Raw genomic sequence first — 24,048 nt, forward strand, 5'->3', positions numbered from 1 at the left:
GTTAGCTTCTTGGAATTTCACTTCTTTCAAGACTGAGAGACTACTTATCTGCTAATAGTTTGTTAACTTGCTATGTGGTACTTGCTATGAAGGATTGATTGCACACATACTCCTTTAGACACGAACTATTGGCCAGAGGGTCCCCTCTAAACCTCGTGACTCATCAGGAGGGTCTCCCTGACAGTTCTGTGCAACCTTGTTCTCTGTTCAGCACATAATCAAGTGACCTTTCCATCACAAATCTTGTTAAGTCATGTAAACTTTGTTGAATCACTACTTCATAGATAATATGTACATGTTCACAGTTGGCTGAATATGAGCCAGCAGTGTGCCCAGGTGGCCAAGAAGCCCAATGGCATCCTAGCCTGTATCAAAAATAGTGTAGTCAGCAGGACAAGGAAGATTATTGTCCCTTTGTACTTGCACTAATGAGGCTGCACCTCAACTACTGTGTTCAGTTTTGGGCCCCTCACTACAAGAAAGACACTAAAACCCTGGAGTGTATCCAGAGAAGGGCAACAAAGCTGTGAAGGGTCTGGAGCACAAGTCTTGTGAGGAACAGTTGGAGAAACTGGGATTGTTCAGCCTGGAGAAGAAGAGGCTCAGAGGAGACCTTACCACTCTCTTCAACAGTGTGAAAGGAGGATGTAGCAAGGTGAGGGTCAGAATCTTCTCCCAGGTAACAGCAATTGGACTAGAGGGAATAGCTTTAAGTTGCACTGGGGTAGGCTCAGGTTGGACGGTAGGAAAAATTTCTACCCAGAAACAGTGATAAGGCATTGGTACAGCCTGCTTAGGGAGGTGGTGGAGTCACCATTCTTGGAGATGTTCAAAAAAAAAAGGGTAGCTGTGGCACTGAGTGACATGGTTTAGTGGACACAGTGGTAATTGGTGATGGACTAGATGATCTTAGTGGTCTTTTCCAACCTTAATGATTCTGTGATTCAATGATTCTATGACAGACGAGGCTAAATATGAATGTATCCCTTTTTGTCCAGTGTTTTTTTGTTGTTGTTTTTTGTTTTGTTTTTTTGTTTGTTTGTTTGTTTTTGTTTTTTGCTGAGTTGTGTGGTTGTTCTGCAAAGCTGATGAATCATGGGTCTCTGAACATGCTTAGATCAACAGGTTTGGTCATGCTCAGGGAGACCTGTATGCAAGAATGTGTTTGCGATCAGACCTGAAATGTGAAATCCCTTAGAAGAATCTTTTCCGTAGAAGTGGTGGTATATACACATCTCAGAGGAAAAATGAATGCCTGAGCTGGCGCAGAAGGGCTCATGAGAGAACTTGTGATTGTTCAGGAAGAGCTATGTACAGATAGAAGGGATCTATAGCAACTTTCATGATATTATTTGGCAAAGAAAAGCAGGATGTGCATGAGCAGTATACGGCTTAATCTTCTTACTGAAGTTGTTGGTCTTCTTTCGCCTAATCCTTTGTTGCTATAAGAATGCAATTTATCCTACTTAAAGCCAGCTCAGACTGTTGCTTCAGATGGGCAACTGCTTCTTATGAGATCCACCTCCATTCACCACCAGGCAAACAAACAAGGAGTTCTAGGGTGTGCACCAGGGCAGACACAGCTGGGGACGCTGCTTTGGCTTACTCTGCTAGCAGAGAACCTACTCCTGTACCATAGCATAAAATCTATCAGGACTGTGATGATCTTGTAACATAACTAAGTTATGAATAGAAACTCATAAAACAACGGGCTACCTGCATAGCTATGTCTGGCACTTAAGGCAGAGGCCATGACTGTGTCACCTGCATCAGAAATAGCGCAGCCAGCAGAACTAGGGAAGTGATGCTCCCATTGTACGTGGCACTGGTGAGACTGTACCTCACATAACTGTGTTCAGTTTGGGGGCCCTCATTACAAGGAGGGTACTGAGTTGCTCAAGCACATGAAGAGAAAAGCAATGAAGATGGAAAAGGGACTAGAAAACTGGAGTGACTGATGGAAGTGGGGCTGTTTAGTCTGTAGAAGAGGAGGCTGAAGGGAGTCCTTGTAGCTCCCTATAACTATCTGAAATGAGTTTGCAGCGAAAAGGGTGTTTGTCTCATTTCTCAGATAACAAGTGACATAACATGAGGTAATGGTTTCAAGTTGCACCAGATGAGGCTTAGACTGGACATTAGGAAGGATTAGGAAGAGATTGATCAAGCATTAGAAAAGGCTGCCAAGCTAAGTGGAGAGGGTCAGGTTGGGTGGTAGGAACTAAGGCTCTGCACCAGAGGGTGGTGGGCGTGGAACAGGCTGCCCAGGGCAGCAGTCACGGTACTGAGCTGCCGGAGTTCAAGGAGCATTGACAGTGCTCCCAGACACGGGGTTTGAATGCTGGGTGGTCCTGTGTGGAGCCCGCTGGGCTCAGTGATCCTTGTGGGTCCCTTCCAACTCAGGATACTCTGTGATTCATCAAATATTCAGGAGTTGGGAGATGTCCTGTAGGTAGCTGACTCTTGATTCTGATACTAATTACAGTGTGCAACAGACAGAAATATTCCTAGGGCAAAGAAAACATCAAGTAAGGAAATTAATTTTGCTTTTTAATTACTGAGAAAGATCAGAAGTAGCTGACAGAACCTCACCCACAAACACAACACTGCCTCTCTTTCAGGACAGGGTGAGGAGCTCATCACCCCACGGTGACTTCACCCCTCCTGCACCCAACACTGCACACTTAGGCAACTCCTGGAGAATTACACTTAAGGCAGGTGGAAAGGCTGGACTCTGCCCCTGCTCCTCACGGCCCCTCACTCCCAACGCCTCCACAGGCCGCCTGAGGAAAGGGCGAAGAACCGGCTGGGCCGCCACTTCCCTGCCTGCCTGCCTGCGGGCAGGCTCAGCAGTTTCACGCTGTGCCACCCCAGCCGTGCCATGGCGCACGTCGCCCCCAAACCGCAGCTCGCGCGCATGCGCACGCACTATCACCATCACCCCAGTAGCGACCTTTCCCCGCCCGGCTCCGCCCCCAAACACCGCGCGAGGATCACGTCACACCACCCCCCTCCCCCCCGCCGCTTGTGGGGATGCCAGTCTCAGCTGTTTCCGGCGCACTGGGAGTGGCGCATGCGCACTCTGGCAGCTCCCCCGCTATCGGCAGTTGTTGTCTCCGCCGCCCTACTCAATCGGGGGGCGCCCGGTGAGTCACGGCCTCCGCGGCCGCCTTGTTCGTGAGGGCGGCGGCCTGGGGAGGGGGGGACGGCGGGACGGCGGGAGCCGCTGCCTGACAGCTACCCGCCGCCTGACAGGTAAACGGCGCCGCCGGGCGGAGGAGGGGGTGCCAGCGCGTGGCGGGCACGCGGGGGTGGGCGTGGGGCGAGGCGGGGCTGGGCGGGCTTCGCCGCCCTCTGACGCGTCGCTCGCGAAAGCGTTTCCGCGAAGCGCTGAAGGTACAAACAAAGCACGCCCTCCGCCCCTTCCCCCAAAGCCTCCCTGCCTATATCAGCCCCGGGCTGGTGGCTGTGGTAGCGCTGGACGGGTCGGAACGGACGCGGCCTGGGGAGACCGTGAGTGGCAGCCCTTTGCCTGCAGTCGGGCCCGCCTCGGCCTCAGCGTGGCTGCGGCGCTTCGCAGCCGTTGGGCCGGGGGTCGCCGGTTACCACTGAGGTAAATGATGGGTTTGAGCCCGCGTGTGTGGGCGGATCGTGAATGCCGTGTAAAGCTCCGAGCTGCTCTGGGGAAGTTCGTGATGTGCTTGTGGAATAAGAATTATACAGTGTACTGGCTTTAGGATGGGATCGCTTCATTGGACTTAGTTCAGTGTTACACAGATTTGACCAAAGCATTGGTGCTCTTTCTGTGCTGAGAGGAACTCCTCCAAGAGGTGATGGTACCGTATAACTTTCATTTGGAAGTTTGTCTCTTTGCACAAAACTGCTTCCTGAAAAAATGCGAATTTCTGTCTATGGGAAGGACCAACAAGCACTTTTCTGTGTCACTAACTGGTTTTGCTAAGGGTTGCTTGTTGTTCAAGGTGAACATTAACTTTTAATGAGCGTTAGGCCTTTTAGTTGTTGGGACTTTACTACTAAGTGTCCTGAGCACTGGGTATCATCACTGTAATGTTATTTATCTGCCTTTACTGGAGCAGTAAATAAGCTGCATCAGCCTTAAACAACTCTGAGCTTTTAGTCTAACTTGTTATTGATTTGATGTTTCTTTCTTTTTTTTTTTTTTTTTTTCTTTCCAGGTAACACCACAATTTGAGGCTTATTTATTGAAATAGATTTTTCCGGGATGAAGTAGACAAACAGCATAGGAAAGGTGTAATTTATAAGTAATGACAGTTCATTTGTCTCTAGATGCATATTTGTTCTTTGTGATTAACCCAAAAAGTCTTTGGTGGAAGCAAAGAAACAAGTACCTGTGTTTGTATAGGCCTAAAGTCTGCTGGAGGATAAGTCATGCTATTCATCTTAGAGTTTTTCATACCGGTGAGCCTCAGTACAAATGGGCCAGAAGCAGAACACTGTGGTATAGCAAGCACATTTTCAGTCGCGACTTTTTGTATTACAGAGTTTCTAAACTTTTAAATTCTTCTTCCAAAGGACTTACAAAAGTGAACAATCGCATGTCACGAATTAAGAATACTATAGAATCTGTTTCAAAGGCAGTGTCTGGCACTCACAGTGAACTGGTTTCGCGAATAGCTCGTTTAAAGTCACACTCAGGTACTCTAGGAAAGGATACTAAAAGTAATGCAGATGAAAATAACCTTAATGTGAATCTGGAAAGTGGTAAACAAGTCCCAGATGCCAGAACTCAGGAGGATTGCAACAGAGGCCTAGCTGCCAAGAAATCCAGTAACACAAATGAAAACTTGGAGTTTGTGTTAAACAGTACAAGTGGCACTAATCAAGATATTCCAGAAGATTCAGCATCTGCTAAAAACCACCTTTTTCATATAAGCTACCTTTCTACAAGTTTTGGAGAGACTTATAACTTTGTTGCTGATCATATCAACTGGTACTTCAGTAATAATTTTGTTATGGATCAAGAGAAAAAGAAGAATGCTTTGTTACAGGGCTCTAAAAGTGAAACGAAGCTTGATTCATCAGAGAATACTGTTATTAGTGAAGAAAAGACAGTGAATTCGGCAGCTGCTTTAGCTCCTGAAACAGAGACTGAGGGTTCTGAGAAGTCAAATGCTGCTCTTCCAGTTTCCACTAAAAAAAGTATTGCAAACTTTCTTTCCTATCCCAGTAACAGTGTACAGGCTTTTGTAGACAGTTACATTGGTGGATTGGTTCCCAAGTTAAGATCGGATACAAAAGTTACTGCACAGGAGAAGAGTAAACAGCTAGAGCAAGAAGGGTCTGAAAAGGATGAGGAGGACGAAATCAAAGAGACTAAGATTGCAGAAGAGAGGGAAAAACATCTGTCCCTTCAGAGAGAAAAGGCAAGTCTTTCAGTGTTATTTTTACACATCTATTGTTTCTACATATATTTTATAGCTGTGTATATATTCATGTGTACATATAGTGTGTGTGTATAGGTCATATCTATATGCATTGTGGGTAGATTTAGATATTTATTCTTGTAGTAGTCACAGTAATGTTATGCTTTTTCATGATCTACCTGCTGTAATTTTGGAGTTGTCCTGAAAAAAACCCCCCATTAGAATTACTGATACCAGTTTGTTTGGTGTGTTGTTACTGTGAGCATTCTTTGCTTATTTTCTGGTAAACAAAGTCTGTTTATGTCTAAGAAAACCTTATTTGTGTTCTGTAGCAGATCTCTAGTGCAGCAAGTACTGTCCAGGACTTCTATGAAATCTTAAAATAACCTTTTACAGTTAGTCTTGACAATTTGCATACATGTCTTAGTGTAGCCCTGTGTTCTTTGTATAACTTTTATCTGTTTTAGATCATAGCAAGAGTGAGTATCGATAACAGGACTCGAGCTTTAGTTCAAGCCCTTCGAAGATCCTCAAATCGGAGAGTCTGTATCAGCAGGGTTGAAGAACTGACTTACCATCTTTTGGAATTTCCGGAGAGCAGAGGAGTTGCAATTAAGGTGCAAACAATTATGCTTAAATATGCTTAAACAAACAATAAATAACTATCAGAGAAAGTCTTATAAAGTAAAATTTTCTTCAGTGCTTTTGTGGGCTAGGCATATTTTCTACTTATGAAGACTATTGTTTTTTTTATAGCAGTTTGTTTAGCTGGTTCAATCTGCCAGCTATCGGCAATTTAACTTAAGACTCTTAGGGTTGTTATGTTTAATTTAGAAGCGTACAGCACTGTCACATGGATAGATAATATAGCTTATTCTAGTGGTAGGTGATGGCTGTACACTGTGTTCTGTTTTGCAATTGGCCAGAAAGGAATGTACGGTACAGTTGATCTGTGTGTGTACAATAGTTGTGATGCTTCTATGTGTTCCCTCCAAAGAGAGAGGACAGGACTGGAGCATAGCCATCAAATTATAAGTTTGTGTAATCTAGTTCTACTTGTTTTTTTTCCTGCATGCAGTGAGAGGACAGGAGGTAGGTGGTAGACTATTCCAGCACTACTAACCAAATCACAGTGCTTCAGTCCCATGTCTTTTCCCAGCAGATGTGACAAGTGGCTGACATGAACTGTAAAACTGGTGCGGTGAAGTTCCAGCCAGGTGAATTACCCTGACTGGGCACAGGTCAAGCATGCACAGGAATAGTTGTGAATTATTTTATTATGAGACAGTGTGCTTGCTACTCCCACCTTGATTATAATCCTATGTATCTTTGTGATAATAATTCCACATGTAAAGTTTAGTCAGTATGAGGAAGAATTTTAACTTCTGTTTCTTTTGATATTATTGTACTACTTCAAAGTAGTGGTATTTATCTAGCAAAATCTGTGCTTTTAGCTATGCTTTAATATGCTTAGTACTTAAATTTCTATTTGGCAAATGTGACAGTGTCAGTAAAACTAAAGTGGTAAAATGCAACTGAAATACCAGTAAATACATTAGAAGGATTCAAATTTCAGCTTGATTGATTGTTGAATTTTGATAGCTGACAATTTTAACAGTAAGAACTATATGCTGGAGATATTTCTTTTCCATGTTAGATACAGAGATGAGTTTAAAGAAGTTTTCCATCAACTAATATACTGCTAGAATGTGAATTCTTTCAGTGTGAGCATCTGGACAAATACCAAGTTATTTCCTTCTGACTGCAGGAGAAGATAATCCCGTGCCTACTGCGATTAAGACAAGCAAATGATGAAAGTCTTCAGGCTGCTGTTAGAGAGACTTTAGCAATAATTGGATATACAGATCCAGTGAAAGGCTGGGGAGTTCGAGTCCTTGCTATTGATGGTGGAGGAACAAGGTGAAACTTTTATATACTCATAAATTTCTTTTCATAATGTATCTGAAAATAGAATTGCAGTTTCTCTTTAATATTTTTGTGCCCAAACATGGAATTTTCAGATTTACAGTTCTGTTACATTTGACTATTCAAGTCATAGGTACTTACTTTTGCATGTGTATGTGCTTAAACTTCCATTAATATATACACCACAAGTCCTTAGTTGCCTGTGCTCTAATCTTATGTTAATTTGTGTACCTACAATTTAGATATACAAATAGGAATTTGTAGAGAGTGTCAAAATCATGTTCATCAAGTTTAAAATCTTGTTTACTGAAAGCTATGTTTTGAGGAATGTTTGAAGAAATGTTTTTAGCAAATATTTACTGATTGATTAATCTTTATTGTTAGAAAGCTAAGTATAAAGTCCGTAGCGTAAATAGTTTCACCAACTTTATTTCCTCATAGTATTTATGTGCATTCAGTAAGGAGTAATAGCGTGGTGCAAACCTGATGTTTGCACTAGATAGTAATATTTCAAAAATATGGGGCTACTGTGTTAATATAATGTATAATTATTATCGATATATCTAAATTGTATATTTGTTCTTAAGTACTTCTAAGTTTAAACTTGTTTAGTGGGAAGTAGTCTGTAGCTTTGACTGTAAAGGTATTGTTTTGTTCCTATAAAACAGGAATACAACTTGGTCATGCACACAGTACCGTGAAATTAATATAAACTTGTTAATAACATGAATAGGAAAAAAAGAGTTTTGTACGTGTCCCCTTATGAATTGAGGAGGTTTCTTTTTTTGTGTGTGGTATGTTTTACAGGGTAAGACTTTTAAGAGCTTGCTACTGATTTGGAATTTCCTAATGTTTCCGTTAAAGCACCTTATTTTTAGAAATCAGTAACTCTATCTATATCATGAAAATGAAACAAGTCTGGAGAGTAAGCCTCATTACTGACTGCTGTCTGTTGTGTGGCTTAATAGTGTCCAGCTGATTTTGTACAGGGCTGAATAGTGCTCTTCAACTGAAGCCAGGATAGGGTTAGAGGTAGAATGCAAATAGGGGCTGTTCTCAACAGAATGTGTTGTCAAGATAGTGCTTGCTTCAGTGCTTCTTCTGCCTTATGCAATTCTTCAGCATTGGACTGGAAAGGAATGATGCCAATATGTTTGCACTCCCTGAAATAATGTTGATTCTTAATATTGTAGATATCAGTTATAATTAAGCAAAGATAGGTTTAATGAAATCTACATAAGATAAAACTACAATTGTGTATGAATATGTTGGGTTTTTTTGTGTATTTCAGGGGTTTGGTTGCACTTCAAACGCTACGGAAACTAGAAGAACTTACTGGAAAGCCAGTTCATCATCTTTTTGACTACATTTGTGGTGTAAGCACAGGTAATTGTTAATCCACAAGTTGGAATTTTGTTAGGAATATAGTAAGAACATCTGAAGTTAGATGTAGATTTGGCAAAAATTGCCAAATTTATGATTTTGAGTGTAAGCTGGGGAAAGTACAGGTTTAACTTCTAAAGGCTTTCTTTTTTTAGTTCTTCTACATCAAAAACTTTGGGTCATTCATGATATACTTCTTAATTCAGCCTTAAGAAGAGAAGGCTAAGAGGAAGGCCTTATTGCTCTTTTAAGTAATATGAAAATGGAGAGAAAATGGAGCAAGACTCTTCCTGAAGGTACACAGTGGTAGGAGAAAAGTTTCCAGAGAAACTGGAATATGGAAAATTATGATTAGGATAAGGAATCACCTTTTTTCTTGCAAAGGTGTAGGAAGAGTTGCCTGGTCAGATTGAAATATCCATCCTTGGAGATGATCAAAACTCAGATGTTCAAACCCTGAACAGCATGTTCTAGTTGAATCAGTTTCACCAGGAGGTTGGACTAAATGACCTCTAGAGATTTCTCCTACCTCAGTTATTACTCTGTGACTCAGTAAGTTGCCTCTCCCTAGGAGGCAAGAAACTGTAAGCTTCCTTTAGAAAGATCATCATTGCTTCAGGATGTTATGGTAAACTAATTACAGTGTGTTTCTGTTTTATAACATGAGAGGTGCATTCAATAGTTCAGTTTCTTTAGAAACCCAAATTCTCCTTTTTTTTTTTCTCCCCCCTACTTATCCTCCTGTACAATTCAGTTCTGAAATATATTAAACAGATCATTATGGATAAATGCATTGTCCATATTTTCAAAGACAGAAACGGTTTTCTAGGGTCAAAATAGAGAACGGGTCAGTGTTTATCTGCTAGTCAGAATTTGTTTGTAGGCATGTTATGGCTGCCTGTTTTACCTTAATTTTTTTTTTTTTCAGAGATTACTGATAAGGTTATTTAGTAGTGGAAAGCTGTTTCTTTTGGAATACTTAGGAAAGTTCTGTTAGTGAAACTGTCACTTTCCGTCATTATGAAGATGTTTGATCTCTAACAGAGAGGCTTAGTATTCTTACTTGGTTCAATTTCACTTCTCTGTAACTGCTAATAAATGCTTAATGCATTCTTTTAAGCTTTACTTCCATTAGCAAGTTTTTGTCTGTGCTAGTCCCAAGTGGAACACATGACAATCTTGGCTGGGAGAGATTATGAATGTTTGTCAGCATGTGCTAGCTGTGTATTTGGCCATTGTGATTTGCATTGATGGTACTTGTATTTTTTACCACTAGGATTTGCAAATGTTTGTAGCTGGTTGAGCTGTGATTTGCAGAAGTGATGTATTTAAAAAATAAGTGGGATTCCCCTTATGTTACAGATCTTTTTCTTTTTTCAGCTGCACTACTCATCTCTTATTATCCTTTAGCTGTATGGCCTTTGAGGGTTAAGTTTTGCTGTAAATTCAATATCACAGGCTTTGTAGATAGCTAACTTGTACTTCTCTGTAGTGATCATTGGGTGTAAATGTGGCAGCCATGGAGGAAGAATCCCTATAATGATGCTGTAATGAGCCCTGCAAACTTAACTCACTTGCCTGTTGCTGAGCATATCTGGGTCTGGAAGTACCAGAAAATCTTCAAGCCCATGAAATGCAACAATGACCACTGAATGTTATTTTTTTTATAGAGAACAAAGTTAAAGTAAATTCTATACTGAATTTGTACTGTACAGAAGTCCAAAGATGAGAGCAAGTAGTACAATTACTCCATGAACTGAGCTACTGGGAATTCCATGCATTTATCACAGAGCTCTGGAGTGTGGTATGCTTTCATAAATGGACACAGCACTTAACCTTTTGAGGACTTCTTACCTGCACATTTGCTTGTATTTTCTTTTCACTTCCTGCAAAGTCCCCAAATAGAACAGTGAGAGGTACTTCTCAATAGTGATGCGCTTACAGTTCAGTCACATGAAGCAGTTTATAACATCAAGAATATGTGATCAGGCCAAGCGCATACTGCCATGTTTTCCACATGTGGATCTTCTCCAAGAATGCTAATAGGACTTCTTCCTAAATCTTTGTATAATAATTAGTGCCATTCTGAAGTATTGTATAGTGGATTGGATCACTGACATGCTCTGATGCACTGGAAAACAGTATGCTTAGAGAACCACTCATAGAATCATAGAATGGCCTGGGTTGAAAAGGACCACAATGATCATGTAGCTTCAACCCCCCTGCTATGTGCAGGGTCACCAACCACCAGACCAGGCTGCCCAGAGCCACATCCAGCCTGACCTTGAATGCCTTCAGGGACGGGGCATCCACAACCTCCTTGGGCAACCTGTTTCAGTGCGTCACCACCCTGTGTGGAAAACCATCTTCCTAATATCTAACCTAAATCTCCCCTGTCTTAGTTTAAAACCATTTCCCCTCATCCTATGACTATCCACCCTTGTAAGCAGTCTTTCCCCCTCCTGTTTATACACTCCCACTCATTTTACTACAGAGACATCTGAACTGTAGCGATCTCTTTGATCACCAGTTTGAGTGTATATGAAATCTGCATAAGGACTTCCTAAGGATCTTCTCCAAAAATCCTCCGAAGTTAAGAACAGTACAGGGTTTGTTCTCCTATGCGTTCTCCCAGTCCTTATGGATTTGTAATTTAGGGGCCTCCTGAAACTAAGTTGGCATTTCTATTAATGGTTTGGGTGTGTTTTTTTTTCCCCAGTGTTTTCTTTCCAGTTTTTAAATGCTTTTTGAACACCTTCCTGATGGAAGAAATATGTTTTCAGGACAACTTGTAAATATGTCAAGTTGTGATATTACAGGGTTGGAATTGACCTTAGAAACCTATCTCATTTCCCAAGAGATGAATAAGCTATGTCTGTTTCGCTGCTGACAATTGTCAGATTTTGTATCATAACAGATGTCTTCAGAAACCTTGTTCTAGCACTCTGTTGTCATTAGACAACAACATTTCCAAAAGGTAATGTCAATCATCCTTTTGCAGTTCAAATGCGTTTCCCCATGTCCTAACTCCCCAGGGACACGGAAGACATTGTTTCCTTTCTCTTTGAAGCAGTCTGCTGTACATTTAAAGGCTTTCATCGTTTATTTGGTCTCTCCTTAAAGATTGAGTACCTTGACACATGGTGGTTTGGAGTTTTTTGTGAATACATATAATTTTTTTCATTTGATCCCCATTAGGACCAGATCTAGAGCTTCAGCTGACATCTTACTGGTGCAGAGTAAGCAAGAAATGTTTTCATCCTTCAGCTTACATTCTTGCCTATCTTATGTCTTATTAGCCTGCTGTATAGCCATGTTTTTTAAGATATGCTCCTTAGTCTCTCAAGTTTTATTTAGTAGTCTTTTTTTTGTTGTTGTTGTTTTGTTTTGTTTTTTGTTTTCTGAAATGTTGGCACCCAAGGCCGAAGTGGTAACTGGAGTGTAGAAGTCTGTGATAACAGGCCAGAATGTGGGGGAAGCGTTAGACATATTTTCACTAGGTCATCAGGTAGAGCCTAGACTATACCTTTTGATTTTAACTTTTCTCTCCTGGGAGTGTCTTGTTACCATCCAACAGATTTCAGCAAAGCCCTTTAATGGGTAACTCAACTGATAATATCTATTGCCATTTGTATGCTAACAGACTGTGGTTTTTGATGCTGTTTCTCAGGTGGTAATGGGGAAAATGTTTTTGCATTTAGTATTCTGCAACTGTGCTTTTTGGAAAGTGCTTTTTTTCCTACAAGGATAAGTCATTCTTTTCTTTGGGCGCACACACTAGATGGCAGTGTGTCTGAATAGAATAGTTCAGTTGGAAGAGACCTTAAAAGATTATCAAGTCTAACTGCCTGACCGCTACAGGGTTAACCGAATGTTAGAGCATAACACTATAATACAAATGCCTCTTCAACAATGGCAAGGTTAGGGCATCATTGCCTCTCTAGGAAGTTGTTCCAGTGTTAGACTGCTCACACAGTAAATACATTTTTTCTAACATCCAGTCTGAACCTCCTCTTGCACAGCTTTGTGCCATTCCTGTATGTCCTCTCATTGGTTCTCAGGAGAAGAAACTGACATCTTCCTCTGCATTTCCCTTCCTCAGGGAGCTGCAAAGATCAATGAGGTCACCTGTCAGCCTCTTCTTCTCCAGGCTAGATATACCAGGTGTTCTCTGCCTTTCCTCATAGGACATGCCTTGCCACACTTTTACCAGTTCTGTTACCCTCCTCTGGAAGCTTTCAAGGACCTTAGTATTTTTTTTATACTGTGAAGTCCAGAACTGCACACGCTGTGGTGAAGCTGTATCAATGCTAAACATAGTGGGAGAATTGTCTTGGCTGACTGGCTGGCTCTGCAGTATTTAATGCAGCCCCAAAATGCAGTTTGCCCTTGTGGCTGCCAGGGTGCACTGCTAGCTCATACTGAGCCTGCTGTTACCAGCACCCCCAGGTCCCTTCCTGCTGAGCTGCTCTTAAGCCACTGGTCTCCCAGGTTGTGTCTGTTGTTTGTCCATTCCAGGTGCAGCAACTTCCATTTTACTTTGTTGAACTTCATGCTGCTGATCATCACTCAATGCTGCATTCTATCTAGATCCTTCTGCAAGGCCTCCGTCAATGATTAATTATAAATGATTGCAACCAAATATATTCCAAAACAGTCAAAGCTCCTCTGTAACCAAATTTGCTAGAAGTGTTCTTTAAAGAATTAAGGTGTTTGTAAGATAGCAAGTAATGCTCCAAATATTTTTAAATAGTACAGCACAGACTACTCCTACACATTTCTCTTTCCAAATAAAGCAGTGGATTTAACCTGCCTTCTGCCATATATGTTTTCGCAGGGATAAAGTCTGCGAAACAAAGAATAGCATTTGTCAGTGTCTAAAACTCTGTTTTTGAACATAGACTCTTCCTATCTTCTGGTTGTCCTTTTAAAACATTGTTTATTATTTTTGAACAGGAATTTAGTGTTAGAAATGTCAGTTGATCACCCTTTTCAAAACAGACATTTTCTTAACCTATGAACGTTATAGTAATTAGTAATCCATCATTATAATCTCTTTATGTGCTATACTTAACGCTTCAAAATATTTCTTTTCAGGAGCTATATTAGCTTTTATGTTGGGGTTATTCCATATCCCTCTGGATGATTGTGAAGAACTATATCACAAGTTGGGATCAGATGTTTTTAAGCAGAATGTTATTGTTGGAACAGTTAAGATGGGCTGGAGCCATGCCTTTTATGACAGTGATATCTGGGAAAAAATGCTCAAGTAAGTTTTTTTTTTTTTTTCTTAAGAAAAAAGTAAAATATAACTTACTATTACAAGTCTGATAGCCTTCATTTTTGTTAGCATCTCTTTGGTAAGCAAGTTTCTAAAACAAAGAAAAAGGATTAGTATATAGTCTCATTCTTTTGAAATAGTTGTTTTAATATTTAACAGAACATTGAAATCCTTTAGTGTAATTTTTTTTTCAGGAGCAGAGTAAGCTCTTAGTGCACTGATTTCTGATTATATTTTTGAATGCTTGCCAACTACTTGATCTGACTCATTACAGATCTGCATCAAATTTTACTAGCCACCTGCTGTGCATTTTTCTTTTGTAAGAAGATATAGTAAGAACTGAAATAATAAGTTGTAATAGGGATATTAGATGTTAGCTGCCCTACTGAGGGGGTTTTAACCATTTCCCATTCCTATAAAATAGGAAAAAAAAATCTGTCAGAATTGCAATGGGAGAAATATTCACTGTGTTGAAGTTAGCAGTGTAAAGGTATATAAATGCACTAACAGGTATTTGGGGAAAAAAATCATTGGAAGAAATAATTGTGTATTATGTGTTCTGTTATTTTCATTCATCTGTATTCATATTGATAGTTCAGTTCCTGAAAATTCAGTGTTAGCTGGCACTGCTACTGAAAGAACAGAAAGGACTTAATGTGAGAGCGGATGTAAAATGGTAAAAAGCTTCTTTGGATAACTAACAAGTTTCTTACAGTGGCCTGTGCTTCTCAAGTTGTAAACATCTCACTGCTTTACTGAAGTGAAGATTGCAGACATTTCTTTGTGCTTTCGCATATTTTTGGGAATAAATTTGTTGATGAAATCAATATTATATTTTTCTTCTGAGAAAACTAGAGTTGTTCTTCCACCCAGAAAATTGTAAAATTACAAAAGTGAGCTAGTGACAGTATTTTGTATGCTTTTAATTAAAATAAAAATTCTTTGCAGCTACATATAACACAAGGGAAGTAAAGCATGCTACTCATGTATAGCACATAAAAGCAAGGCATTTGTGTTATTCATAGATTAGATTAAAAATTAAATATACTGATCATAAAATCTTATCATAGAATGGCTTGGGTTCAGCAAGTTCCAACCCCCCTGCTGCAGGCAGGCTTGCTTAGCAGCTAGAACAAGTACTAAATCAGATTGACTGGGGCCTCATCCAGCCTGGCTTTAAATGCCTCCAGGGACAGGACATCTGCAACCTGTTCCAGCACCTCTCAGTTAAAAACTTCCCTCTCACATCTAAAGGAAGGGAGATTTAGAGTAGTTTAAAACGGTTCCCCCCCCTATCCCTGTCTTCCTGTGTCAAATGTTGATTTCCATCCAGTTTATAAAATTCTTTTGAATATTGGAAGGACACAATGGAGTCTTCCTCCAGCCTTTCCTTTTCCAGGCTTGAACAACCCCAGTTCCTTCAGCCTATCTTCATGGGAGAGGTGCTGCAGCCCTTGGATCATCTCCTTGGCCCTCCTCTGGACCTCTCTGAGAGCTCCACATCTTTCCTGTGTTAGGGGCCCTAGACTCGGACACAGTGCCCCAGATGGGGCTCCACAAGGGCAGAATAGAGAGGGACAGTCACCTCCCTGTCCCTGCTGTCCACCCCTCTTCTCATGGAACCCAGGATACACTTGGTCTTTCAGGTTGCAAGCACACTCTGCTGCCTCATGTTGGGGGGGTTTTGATCGATAAAAAACTTAAGTCTTTCTTAACAGAGCTACTCTCAAGGAGTTCTTGCCCCAGTTCATATACATACCTGAGATCACCTCAACCCAGGTGCAAGACCTTGCATTATGTGTTGTTGAACCTCATTAGGTTTAGGAGTACCCACATTTTGAGTTTATAAGGTCCCTCTTGATGGCATCCCTTCCTTCTGCTGTATCAACCACACTGCTCATTTTGGTGTCATGAGCAAACTTGCTGAGGGTGCACTTAATCCCATTGTCTATGTCTTCGATTAAAATGTTAAAGAGTACATCAGTTGTTTTCCCTTTGTCCACCCATGCTAGCTCTATCATAGAAGACAACTAAGCTGATCAGGCATGATTTTCCTTTAGTGGAGGTATGCTGGCTGTCTCAGCTCATCCACTTGTGCTTCATGTGTCTTAATGTGTCTTCCAGGGTGATCTATTCCATGATCTTCCCAGACACAGAGGTGAGGCTCACCAACCGGTAGTTCCCCAGGTCCTCCTTCCTCTTTTTCTTGTAAAGGGGAGTGATGTTTCCCTTTTACCAGTCCCTGAGGACTTTGCCTGACAGCCATGACTTTTCAAATATAGTAGAGAGCGGTGCAGCAGCCAGCTCCCTTAGGATCCCGGGATGCATGTCATTTGGCCCCACAGACCTGTACACATTCAGTGTTTTGAGTCAGTCTTGGACTTGCTCTGCCCTTACCGTGGGGAGGAGTTTGCTCCTGCAGTTCCTGCTTAGAGGCTCAGGTTTAGGGATATGGGAATGAGTGAAGACTGAGGTAAAGAACTCATTGATTACCTCAGCTTTCTCTGTATCTGTTGTAGCCAGTTCTCCTTTCTCATTTAGCAGGGGAGATGTGCTCTCTCTGGCCTGTCTCTTCTGACCTATGTACCTGTTGAACCCCTCCTTGTTTTTAACATCCCTTGCCAAGTTCAGTTCTATCTGTGTTTGGCTTTCCTAATCCTATCTGTGCAAGTCCAGACAGCATTTCTGTATTCTTTCCAGGTGGCACTTCCTTGTTTCCACTTGCCCTTCTTTTCCCTTGGTTTGACTAGTAGGTCCTTGCTAAGTCACGCTAGCTTCCTGCCTCCCCTGCCTGTTTTCTTATTCTGAGGGATGTAGAGCTCTTGTACTCCCAGAAGGGCATCCTTAAAGAGTAGCCAGCTTTGTTCCACTCTTTTTGTCTTTAAGGACTTCTTCCTATGAGAAGTCATATCAACAAACGAGTCTTTGTTAACCCAATTTTGCAACATGGAAGGGAGGTGCTATGTTTATATATCATTTCATTGAAACAGTATGGATTCATGTGGGCTTCCTTGCAGCCTAGAACTGAGAAAGAAACTGAAAGGTCATATAGCATCTCTTTATGGAAGTAAGAAGATTGAAGCTTACATTTAGTAACTGCATGGGAAAACTGTTCTGTATTTTATTTTAAATTTAGATCATAGCTGTGCTGAGCGAATTTTTGGTTTAGATGGTAGTTGGGTTTGTCAGCCTTGCTTGAAATAGAGTACAAATTTACAACATATAGGCATACAATACACATTTGGCATTTAATGGAATTATTTCCAGGAAGTCATCTTGCTGAAAATAATCAACTGATGTTGCATTCATTCGTGAGGCATATTACAAGTTCTGTTTATGAAAATTACAACTGATTTTGCTTAAATTCTTATTCAGAGTGCTGAAGGGTATCAATTTTGTCTTACCTACATGTTTGTTTTAACTTTTCTTATTGATTCCTTGCATTACAATTTGAAGAGTGATTTTAATCATTTATTTTCATTCCTTTGTGAAGAAAACTATGCTTACTGTATATCAGCTTGTATAATGCAATATTGAATTGCATTTGCAAGGAGAACCTGGCATATTTTTCTAGTTTTTTCAGTTTTCTTTTGGCTGTTTACGTGAACTTGGAATTCCTATGTTTGAGCACTCACTGTATAGACTTTTTACCTTTACTGTAAGCAAACACATGTCAAAGCTGCTAAGAGGTTATTATCTAGTATACTGATAGCAGCCAGTGTCCTGTACCTGGAAAGTTACCTTCTCATTATTGATTAGAATACAAGATACGGAAAAAATTCCACCTATAAAATGAATGCTAAATGCATACTGAATTACTGTTATGGAAAATATTCTTCTAAATCATGCAGGGTGGTGCATTTATTTTCTTAGCTTTTGTTCTCATAATGGAAAACATTTACTTTTATTTCTGTAAAGCTTCTTGATGAGATTGCTGACTTTTTTATTATTATTATTCTAAAATGCAACAGAGTACTTTGTTTTGCTCTTGTAAAGTAGTTGAGTAATCCTAATGATTTTTGATGATGTAATGAAGTGAGTAACTGAATCGAGACCTCAGTCACTCTTCAAACTCATTTCCAACAGCCTAGAAAGCATGAAGCGTTAGCCCATTGAAATTAACTGCAAAAACCTGTTATTAAAGTGAAATCCAAGCATTTTCTTCTAAATGCAGAATTCTTATAAGGGGTTATAAAAATGTACATCTTTTGTTCATGATAAAACTCACGGAGCATTTTCATTTTTCTACATTTATTTATAGAGAAAAAATGGGCTCAAATCTAATGATTGAAACTGCACGAAATTCCAAATGTCCAAAGGTAAGTACAGTGTTCTAATGTAAATACTAATTGTATGCTTCATGAGTACCTGTTAAGAGTTTAAGTTAAAGTATTATCGGGGAAGAATATTTTATAAAATATAAATGCTCTGCAGGCATCTGTATAAGATAACCCATGCTTCTAAAGAATAAAAATTCTTAGATTTCTGTAGCAATTTTTCATGTTTTTAGTTAATACTGTAAGTTAGAATATGTTTTAGGTTTGTAAGCAGAGAAATGGTAAATGGCTCTATGTCCAGGTAGTGGCTGGTAAGGAGTGGTGGCCCCCAGGGTCCGGTCCATCTTGGGATCAGTACTCTTTAACATCTTCATCAGTGACATACATTATGGGGTTGAGTGCACCCTCTGCAACTTTGGAGACGATGCCAAGTTGAATACTGCAGTTGATGTGACAGAAGGAAGAGATGCCATCCAAAGGGACCTTGACAAACTTGAAAGGTGGGCCCACGTAAAACTTTTGAGGTTCAACAAAGCTAAGTGCAAAGTGTTGCACATGGGTCGGTGCAATCTCAGATATGTGTGCAGACTGGGAGAAGAACTCACTGAGAGTAGCCCTGCCTGGAAGAACGTGGGAGTCCTGGTGGATGAAAAACAGCACGAGCCAGCAGTGTGCATTTGCAGCCTGGAAGGCCAACAGTTCCTGGGCTGCATCAAAAAAGGGGTGGTCAGCAGGGCGAGGGGGGTGATGGTGATTGTCTCTCTCTACTCTGCCTTTGTGAGGCCCCATTTGAAGTACTGTGTCTAAGTCTGGGGCAAAGAAAGATGCGGAGCTTTTGGAGAGGTTCCAGAGGATGACCATGAGGATGATTAGAGAGCTGGAACACCTCCTGTGTGAAGACAGGCTGAGGGAACTGGGCTCTGAGGAAAGCTCGTTATGGCCTTCCAGTATTTCAAGGGAGATTTTAAACGTGAGGAAAATTGACTTCTTACATGGTACATAGTGATACGACAAATGGGAATGGTTTCAAACTAATGGAGGAGAGATTTAGATTAGATGTCAGGGGGAAGTTTTTGACTGAGGGTGGTGAGGTGCTGGAGCATGTTGCCCAGAGATGTGGATGCCAAGTCCCTGAGGGTGTTCAAAGCCAGGCTGGACGGGGCCCTGGACAACTCCATCTAGTGCTTAATCTAGTGGTCAGCAACCCTGCCCGTGGCTTGGAGGTTGGAACCAGATGATCTTTGTGGTCCCTTCCAACCCAGGCCATTCTATGAAATGCTTATGTCAACTTCCTTAAGTTTTGTAACGGTAACTTTCAATAGAAGAAGATTCTAGCGTCTGGAGATCCCATCATGTCAAATGTGATATCTCTTACTGTGCAGTAAAGAGAAAGGAGTCTCTCTCCACTTTATCTGGATAACCAGGTTTTCTTCACTCGTTTGTTGGCCCTAAGGTCTCTGCTCTTCCTGTATCTGAAGGGCACTGATTAATTGGAGGGATGTTATATACAGAAACAACGTGAAAGATGAGAAAGCATGGATATTTTATTTTTGGTGAAGGATAGGGTGTGAAGAAAGAAGAGAAATATAATAGCATATATTTCAGAACAATCTGTAATTAACAGGTGTTTTGGTGTCCTAGCACTATATTCAACGCTTTACTGTTAAATGGAAGACATTCACATTTTTCTAAACATAGAAACACGTGCTTGACTGACTGCGTTCCTAGCCCATGTCTAAAACAAGGACATGAAAAGGATGCAGTGGTATGTTACTTTCTGAGAGAGAAGCTAGCCTACACTGACTTGAAAGTTATCTTTGAACTGGGATCTTTGGCCTCATTCCATGTTCTTCAGTAATAAAATGTGAACATAAATAGAATTGAAACTAGTTGTTGATAGTAATCGCTCAGTAGAGTTTGCACTCTTTACAAGACCAATAAAATCAAAATAAAATACACAGTTTTGTAAACTGTGCTGCTGTTAAATTCCTGAAGAGATGGATTTTTCCAAAATGTGCTCAGTATTTTACAAGTTACACCTCAAGAAAAAGTTAAATATAATAGAAAAAAAAAAAAAAAAAAAGCAAAAGCTCAAGCATTCATTTGATAGGTTTATTTATTAAATTTTTCTAAGTATTTTTTTCCTTAATGCTTCTAGCAGTGCTTAGAACCAGGCCCTCCTTTGGACAAAACAGAGAAGTTTTCCTCTGACAAATGATAGAATACGATCATGCATACATTTTCCTTCTGTTTGTTTCTTTTTCTTTCATGTAGAAGTAATAGTTGTTTTGGTTTCTTTTTCTTTCCAAAGGTAAGCTTACTGTAAATTAGGTGACTGACTTAGCTGAAGAGTGGAAATGAATACAGCGATATCACAGTGTCAGCTGCTAGTAGTGCTGGTGCTGAGTAATGTTTCACGGGGAAAAAACCCTGCTCTGTAATAAACAATACACAAAATGGAATTGAACACCCACTTGTCTGCTGTATTGTTCTGAACAGTATCAGGCAGACTGGCTGCATCATCACTAAAAGGTCTTGCATATTCTAATGCTTATCCATAATTATAGTTACACCCACCTCGTGTGATTATATCTGGAAAATATGCTGAATTTTGCAATTGTACATTTTTTTAAATGGAAATACAGCTTTGACTTTTCACATAAATTTATGTGACTTAAAGATGTTTCAGTGTCCTTACAAAAAAAAAAAAAAAAAAACCTTGAAAGAAAATCTTTCAAAGATTTTTTTGTTTTGTTTTTTGTTTTTGGGAGAGATCCTTTCTGCAGTCCTTTAATTGAAGTTGCAGTGTTAAGCAATTATTTTCCAGGAGAAATTCATATGTCAAATATGTGTATTTCATGCCATTGTTACATTGTTGGATACTAATCCTTTAAAATTTACACAGGCATTATTTTAGTGGTTAGTAAATCAAATACGCACTGAGCAGAGTTCCTGAGAAGCGTTTAATGTATAAATTGATTTTTTTTTTTAAGTTTGGGAAGTTGTCCTTATCTTTTATAACTTGATTTTATTTCTTTCAATTTACTAGGTAGCTGCAGTAAGCACCATTGTGAACAGAGGAACACCACTGAAAGCATTTGTTTTTAGAAACTACAATCACTTCCCTGGGGTTAAGTCTCATTATATTGGAGGCTGTCAGTATAAACTGTGGCAGGCCATTAGAGCATCATCTGCTGCACCAGGGTACTTCCAGGAATATGTTTTGGGCAATGATCTTCATCAGGTAAGCTGAAATCTTAGCCTTGAGTAAATATTTTTCCAGCTATAATGCTGGAAAATCAGAATTAATCAAATACCTTTGTAGCAGAAAGAAAATTTAGGGTAGGTAGGAGCAAGGAAGAAAACTTCTTTCATGTGTATAGCCTTTACAGAACCAGAGAATGGCACTGGCTTAAAAATTGTAGGCTTCCTAATATGAACTTTCTTGTCTGCCTGGGAGGGAACTTTATATGAGTTGTAAATGGCCTTTGACTTCCTGCTTACATCTGGTATTTCACTGAGCATTATTTCACTAGATGGGTGGTATGGCTTTCCATCTAACAGTACTGCAAAGTATGTAAATTTCAAGTTGCAAGTTTCAGTGCTCCTTTTTATTACTGAATAATTTCTGTTTATGGTCTACTTTTACTTCTTTCTACTGATAGCTTATTAAGTTTTACGTTGATTTTGAGTTTAAAAGCAAAAAGAATAAGAGATGCTATGGCAGTAAGATTAAATTCAGAAGACAGCTTCAAAAGAAATTCACTTGAGTGTGAAGTGATATATCCTATTAACAGTGAATGCTGTTTTATTGTATTACAGCTTCTTTTGATGACCATGAGTGGTAAAGAGAAAAGGAAATTAACTTTATGTAGTACGTTTTTTAACCTTTGTTATTGCCCTCCAGTACCTGTTGATTGTTTGTTCTATAACTCTGAATTTGAAAGAATCCTTTTTACGCTATATATTTAAAAGTAGTAGTGCTTATTTTGGAAAAGATATATTATAGATCTCTTGCAGAAAGAGCTGTGAAGGATGACTGAATCCAAGGCCTTCAGCAAAGACAGTATAGGATTGCAGTCTTTCTAAAGAAAGCATCTATTACATTTCCATCATATTAGTTCTCATGATGGCATTAATCTTAACTCATGGAAAGCAATGATGGCATATTTGTGCAATGTGTACCTTAATTAAGCATAAATGGACCTGAACCAGATCCAGAATTTCTTACGGTATTTGTTGAAGTACTGTAGAATCTCATTAGCATTGTCATATGCATAAGTAATACTGAAGTTTAAAGACTAACAAATAATACGCTAAGAGGCAATAAATGGAAGCATTGATAGAAAGGCAAAGCAGGTAAAATTTAATTTGAAAAATCAGCATAGGAGGAAAGGGCAGAAACTTGTCTGTAATAGTCCTGTGTAGAAACTGAAAGCAAGACTGTGCACATTTTCTGCCTAGACTGAGCATTCCTTCTTTATCAACGATATTAGGAGAGGGTAAAAATACTGAGGAAACTGTAGGCCATGGCTTATAGACTCATAAAGCAGTATGTATGCAACATACTAGGATTTGAGGGTATCTAACATTTCATATGGATTTCTTTTTCCAGTGCTCAGTTTCTTTTTCTGTAACGTATGCAGTTGCAGTTGCTGAGGTTTCTGGAAAGCTTAATGAGAAAGTTTATTGTAGACCTTATCCATTCCTTTTAGTGTAAGATAACTTCTTAGTGTGTAATGTACTTAAATTCATCCAATATGAGTGAGTTATCTAATTTTAAACATTAATTAATGGAGACTTCTTACTGGAAATTTTGTGTGTGTATTGCAAAAACATCAAATACTCATTAAATGTAATGATTGAAACTGATAATCTCAAAAGGTAAGCTATATCTTGAAATAACATTTATAAGGAGCTGGCCTAATTACATTCAGATACATAAAAATTATGTAAGCTAGGGGGTAATGTTGTCATGAAGGGCAGGATAGCCTTACTGCATCAACCAGATTGAGAGTACTTTTATTTTCTTCATATTCTGTTTTTCATTTCTGTTTAGGGTGTTTTTGTTTTTCATTCTTTTTCTTTTGTTTGCTGTGTCTGGTTATCTCCAAAGCATTTTAATCAAATACCACCTGAAATAAGCAAATAAGTTGTTTTATTTTTTTGTAAAGCTAAAAAGGGAGTAGCACATCAGATATTCATTTTGAAATCTTGAAACACGGTCATCTTCCACCTGTCCAAGCAGAACTGGAAAGAGAGCTGGTTTAGTCTTTGGAGCTGCTCCAAGCAGCTCCTTAGCTACTTGGTTGGTCAGGGTTAAGCTATGCAAGGCACTTTTCTTCCTCTTCTCACCATCCTACCCCCTCTTTCCTCAAGCTGAGAGCGCATCAAAGTCTGTCTGTGCTTCCAGATGAAGAATAGCTGTACAGTACGATTTTAAACTTCTCCAAAATACTTAACGCAGACTTCAGTGAAATGTATTAAAGTGGACAGTAATACCATCTATACTCACTTTAAGTCCTATTTACCAGACTAGAGAACATAAAATTATGATTAATGTTAGAGATCAGGTCCAATATTCTCAGATATATAGAGTTAGAATGACATCTAGTTCATTTTCCTTACTTGGAGTTCTTTGGACAAAGCCCTTCCATGTGTTCGAACCATCATTGCCTCACAAACTCACAGTTCTTTTCTTAAAACACTCTATTTGGTGTATTTGGATTGCTAAAAAGCAAGAGATTAGGATGTGGCTTGCTTAATTCTACAAAATTCC

The 24,048-nt window shown here is 39.7% G+C and overlaps 1 protein-coding gene across 6 annotated transcripts in view; it reads left to right on the plus strand.

The window, feature by feature from the left end:
• The first annotated feature begins 3,051 nt into the window (after positions 1 to 3,051).
• Positions 3,052 to 24,048, plus strand: part of PNPLA8 (patatin like phospholipase domain containing 8) — a 36,311-nt gene continuing 15,314 nt past the window's right edge. The window contains exons 1-8 of one of the 6 annotated variants that reach the window (XM_046937870.1): positions 3,052 to 3,252; positions 4,552 to 5,402; positions 5,870 to 6,019; positions 7,171 to 7,322; positions 8,620 to 8,714; positions 13,809 to 13,980; positions 18,254 to 18,311; positions 21,319 to 21,513. In XM_046937870.1, coding sequence (XP_046793826.1) covers positions 4,575 to 5,402; positions 5,870 to 6,019; positions 7,171 to 7,322; positions 8,620 to 8,714; positions 13,809 to 13,980; positions 18,254 to 18,311; positions 21,319 to 21,513 — 1,650 coding nt within the window. In that variant the 5' untranslated portion in view covers positions 3,052 to 3,252; positions 4,552 to 4,574. Of the gene's footprint in view, positions 3,253 to 3,343; positions 3,611 to 4,193; positions 5,403 to 5,869; positions 6,020 to 7,170; positions 7,323 to 8,619; positions 8,715 to 13,808; positions 13,981 to 18,253; positions 18,312 to 21,318; positions 21,514 to 24,048 lie in introns of those variants that run through there. The other 5 variants (NM_001397931.1, NM_001397932.1, NM_001130737.2 and 2 more) reach the window with 5 other exon arrangements.

Source organism: Gallus gallus, chromosome 1, assembly GCF_016699485.2.
Source record: "Gallus gallus isolate bGalGal1 chromosome 1, bGalGal1.mat.broiler.GRCg7b, whole genome shotgun sequence".
NCBI classification, from domain to species: Eukaryota; Metazoa; Chordata; class Aves; order Galliformes; family Phasianidae; genus Gallus; species Gallus gallus.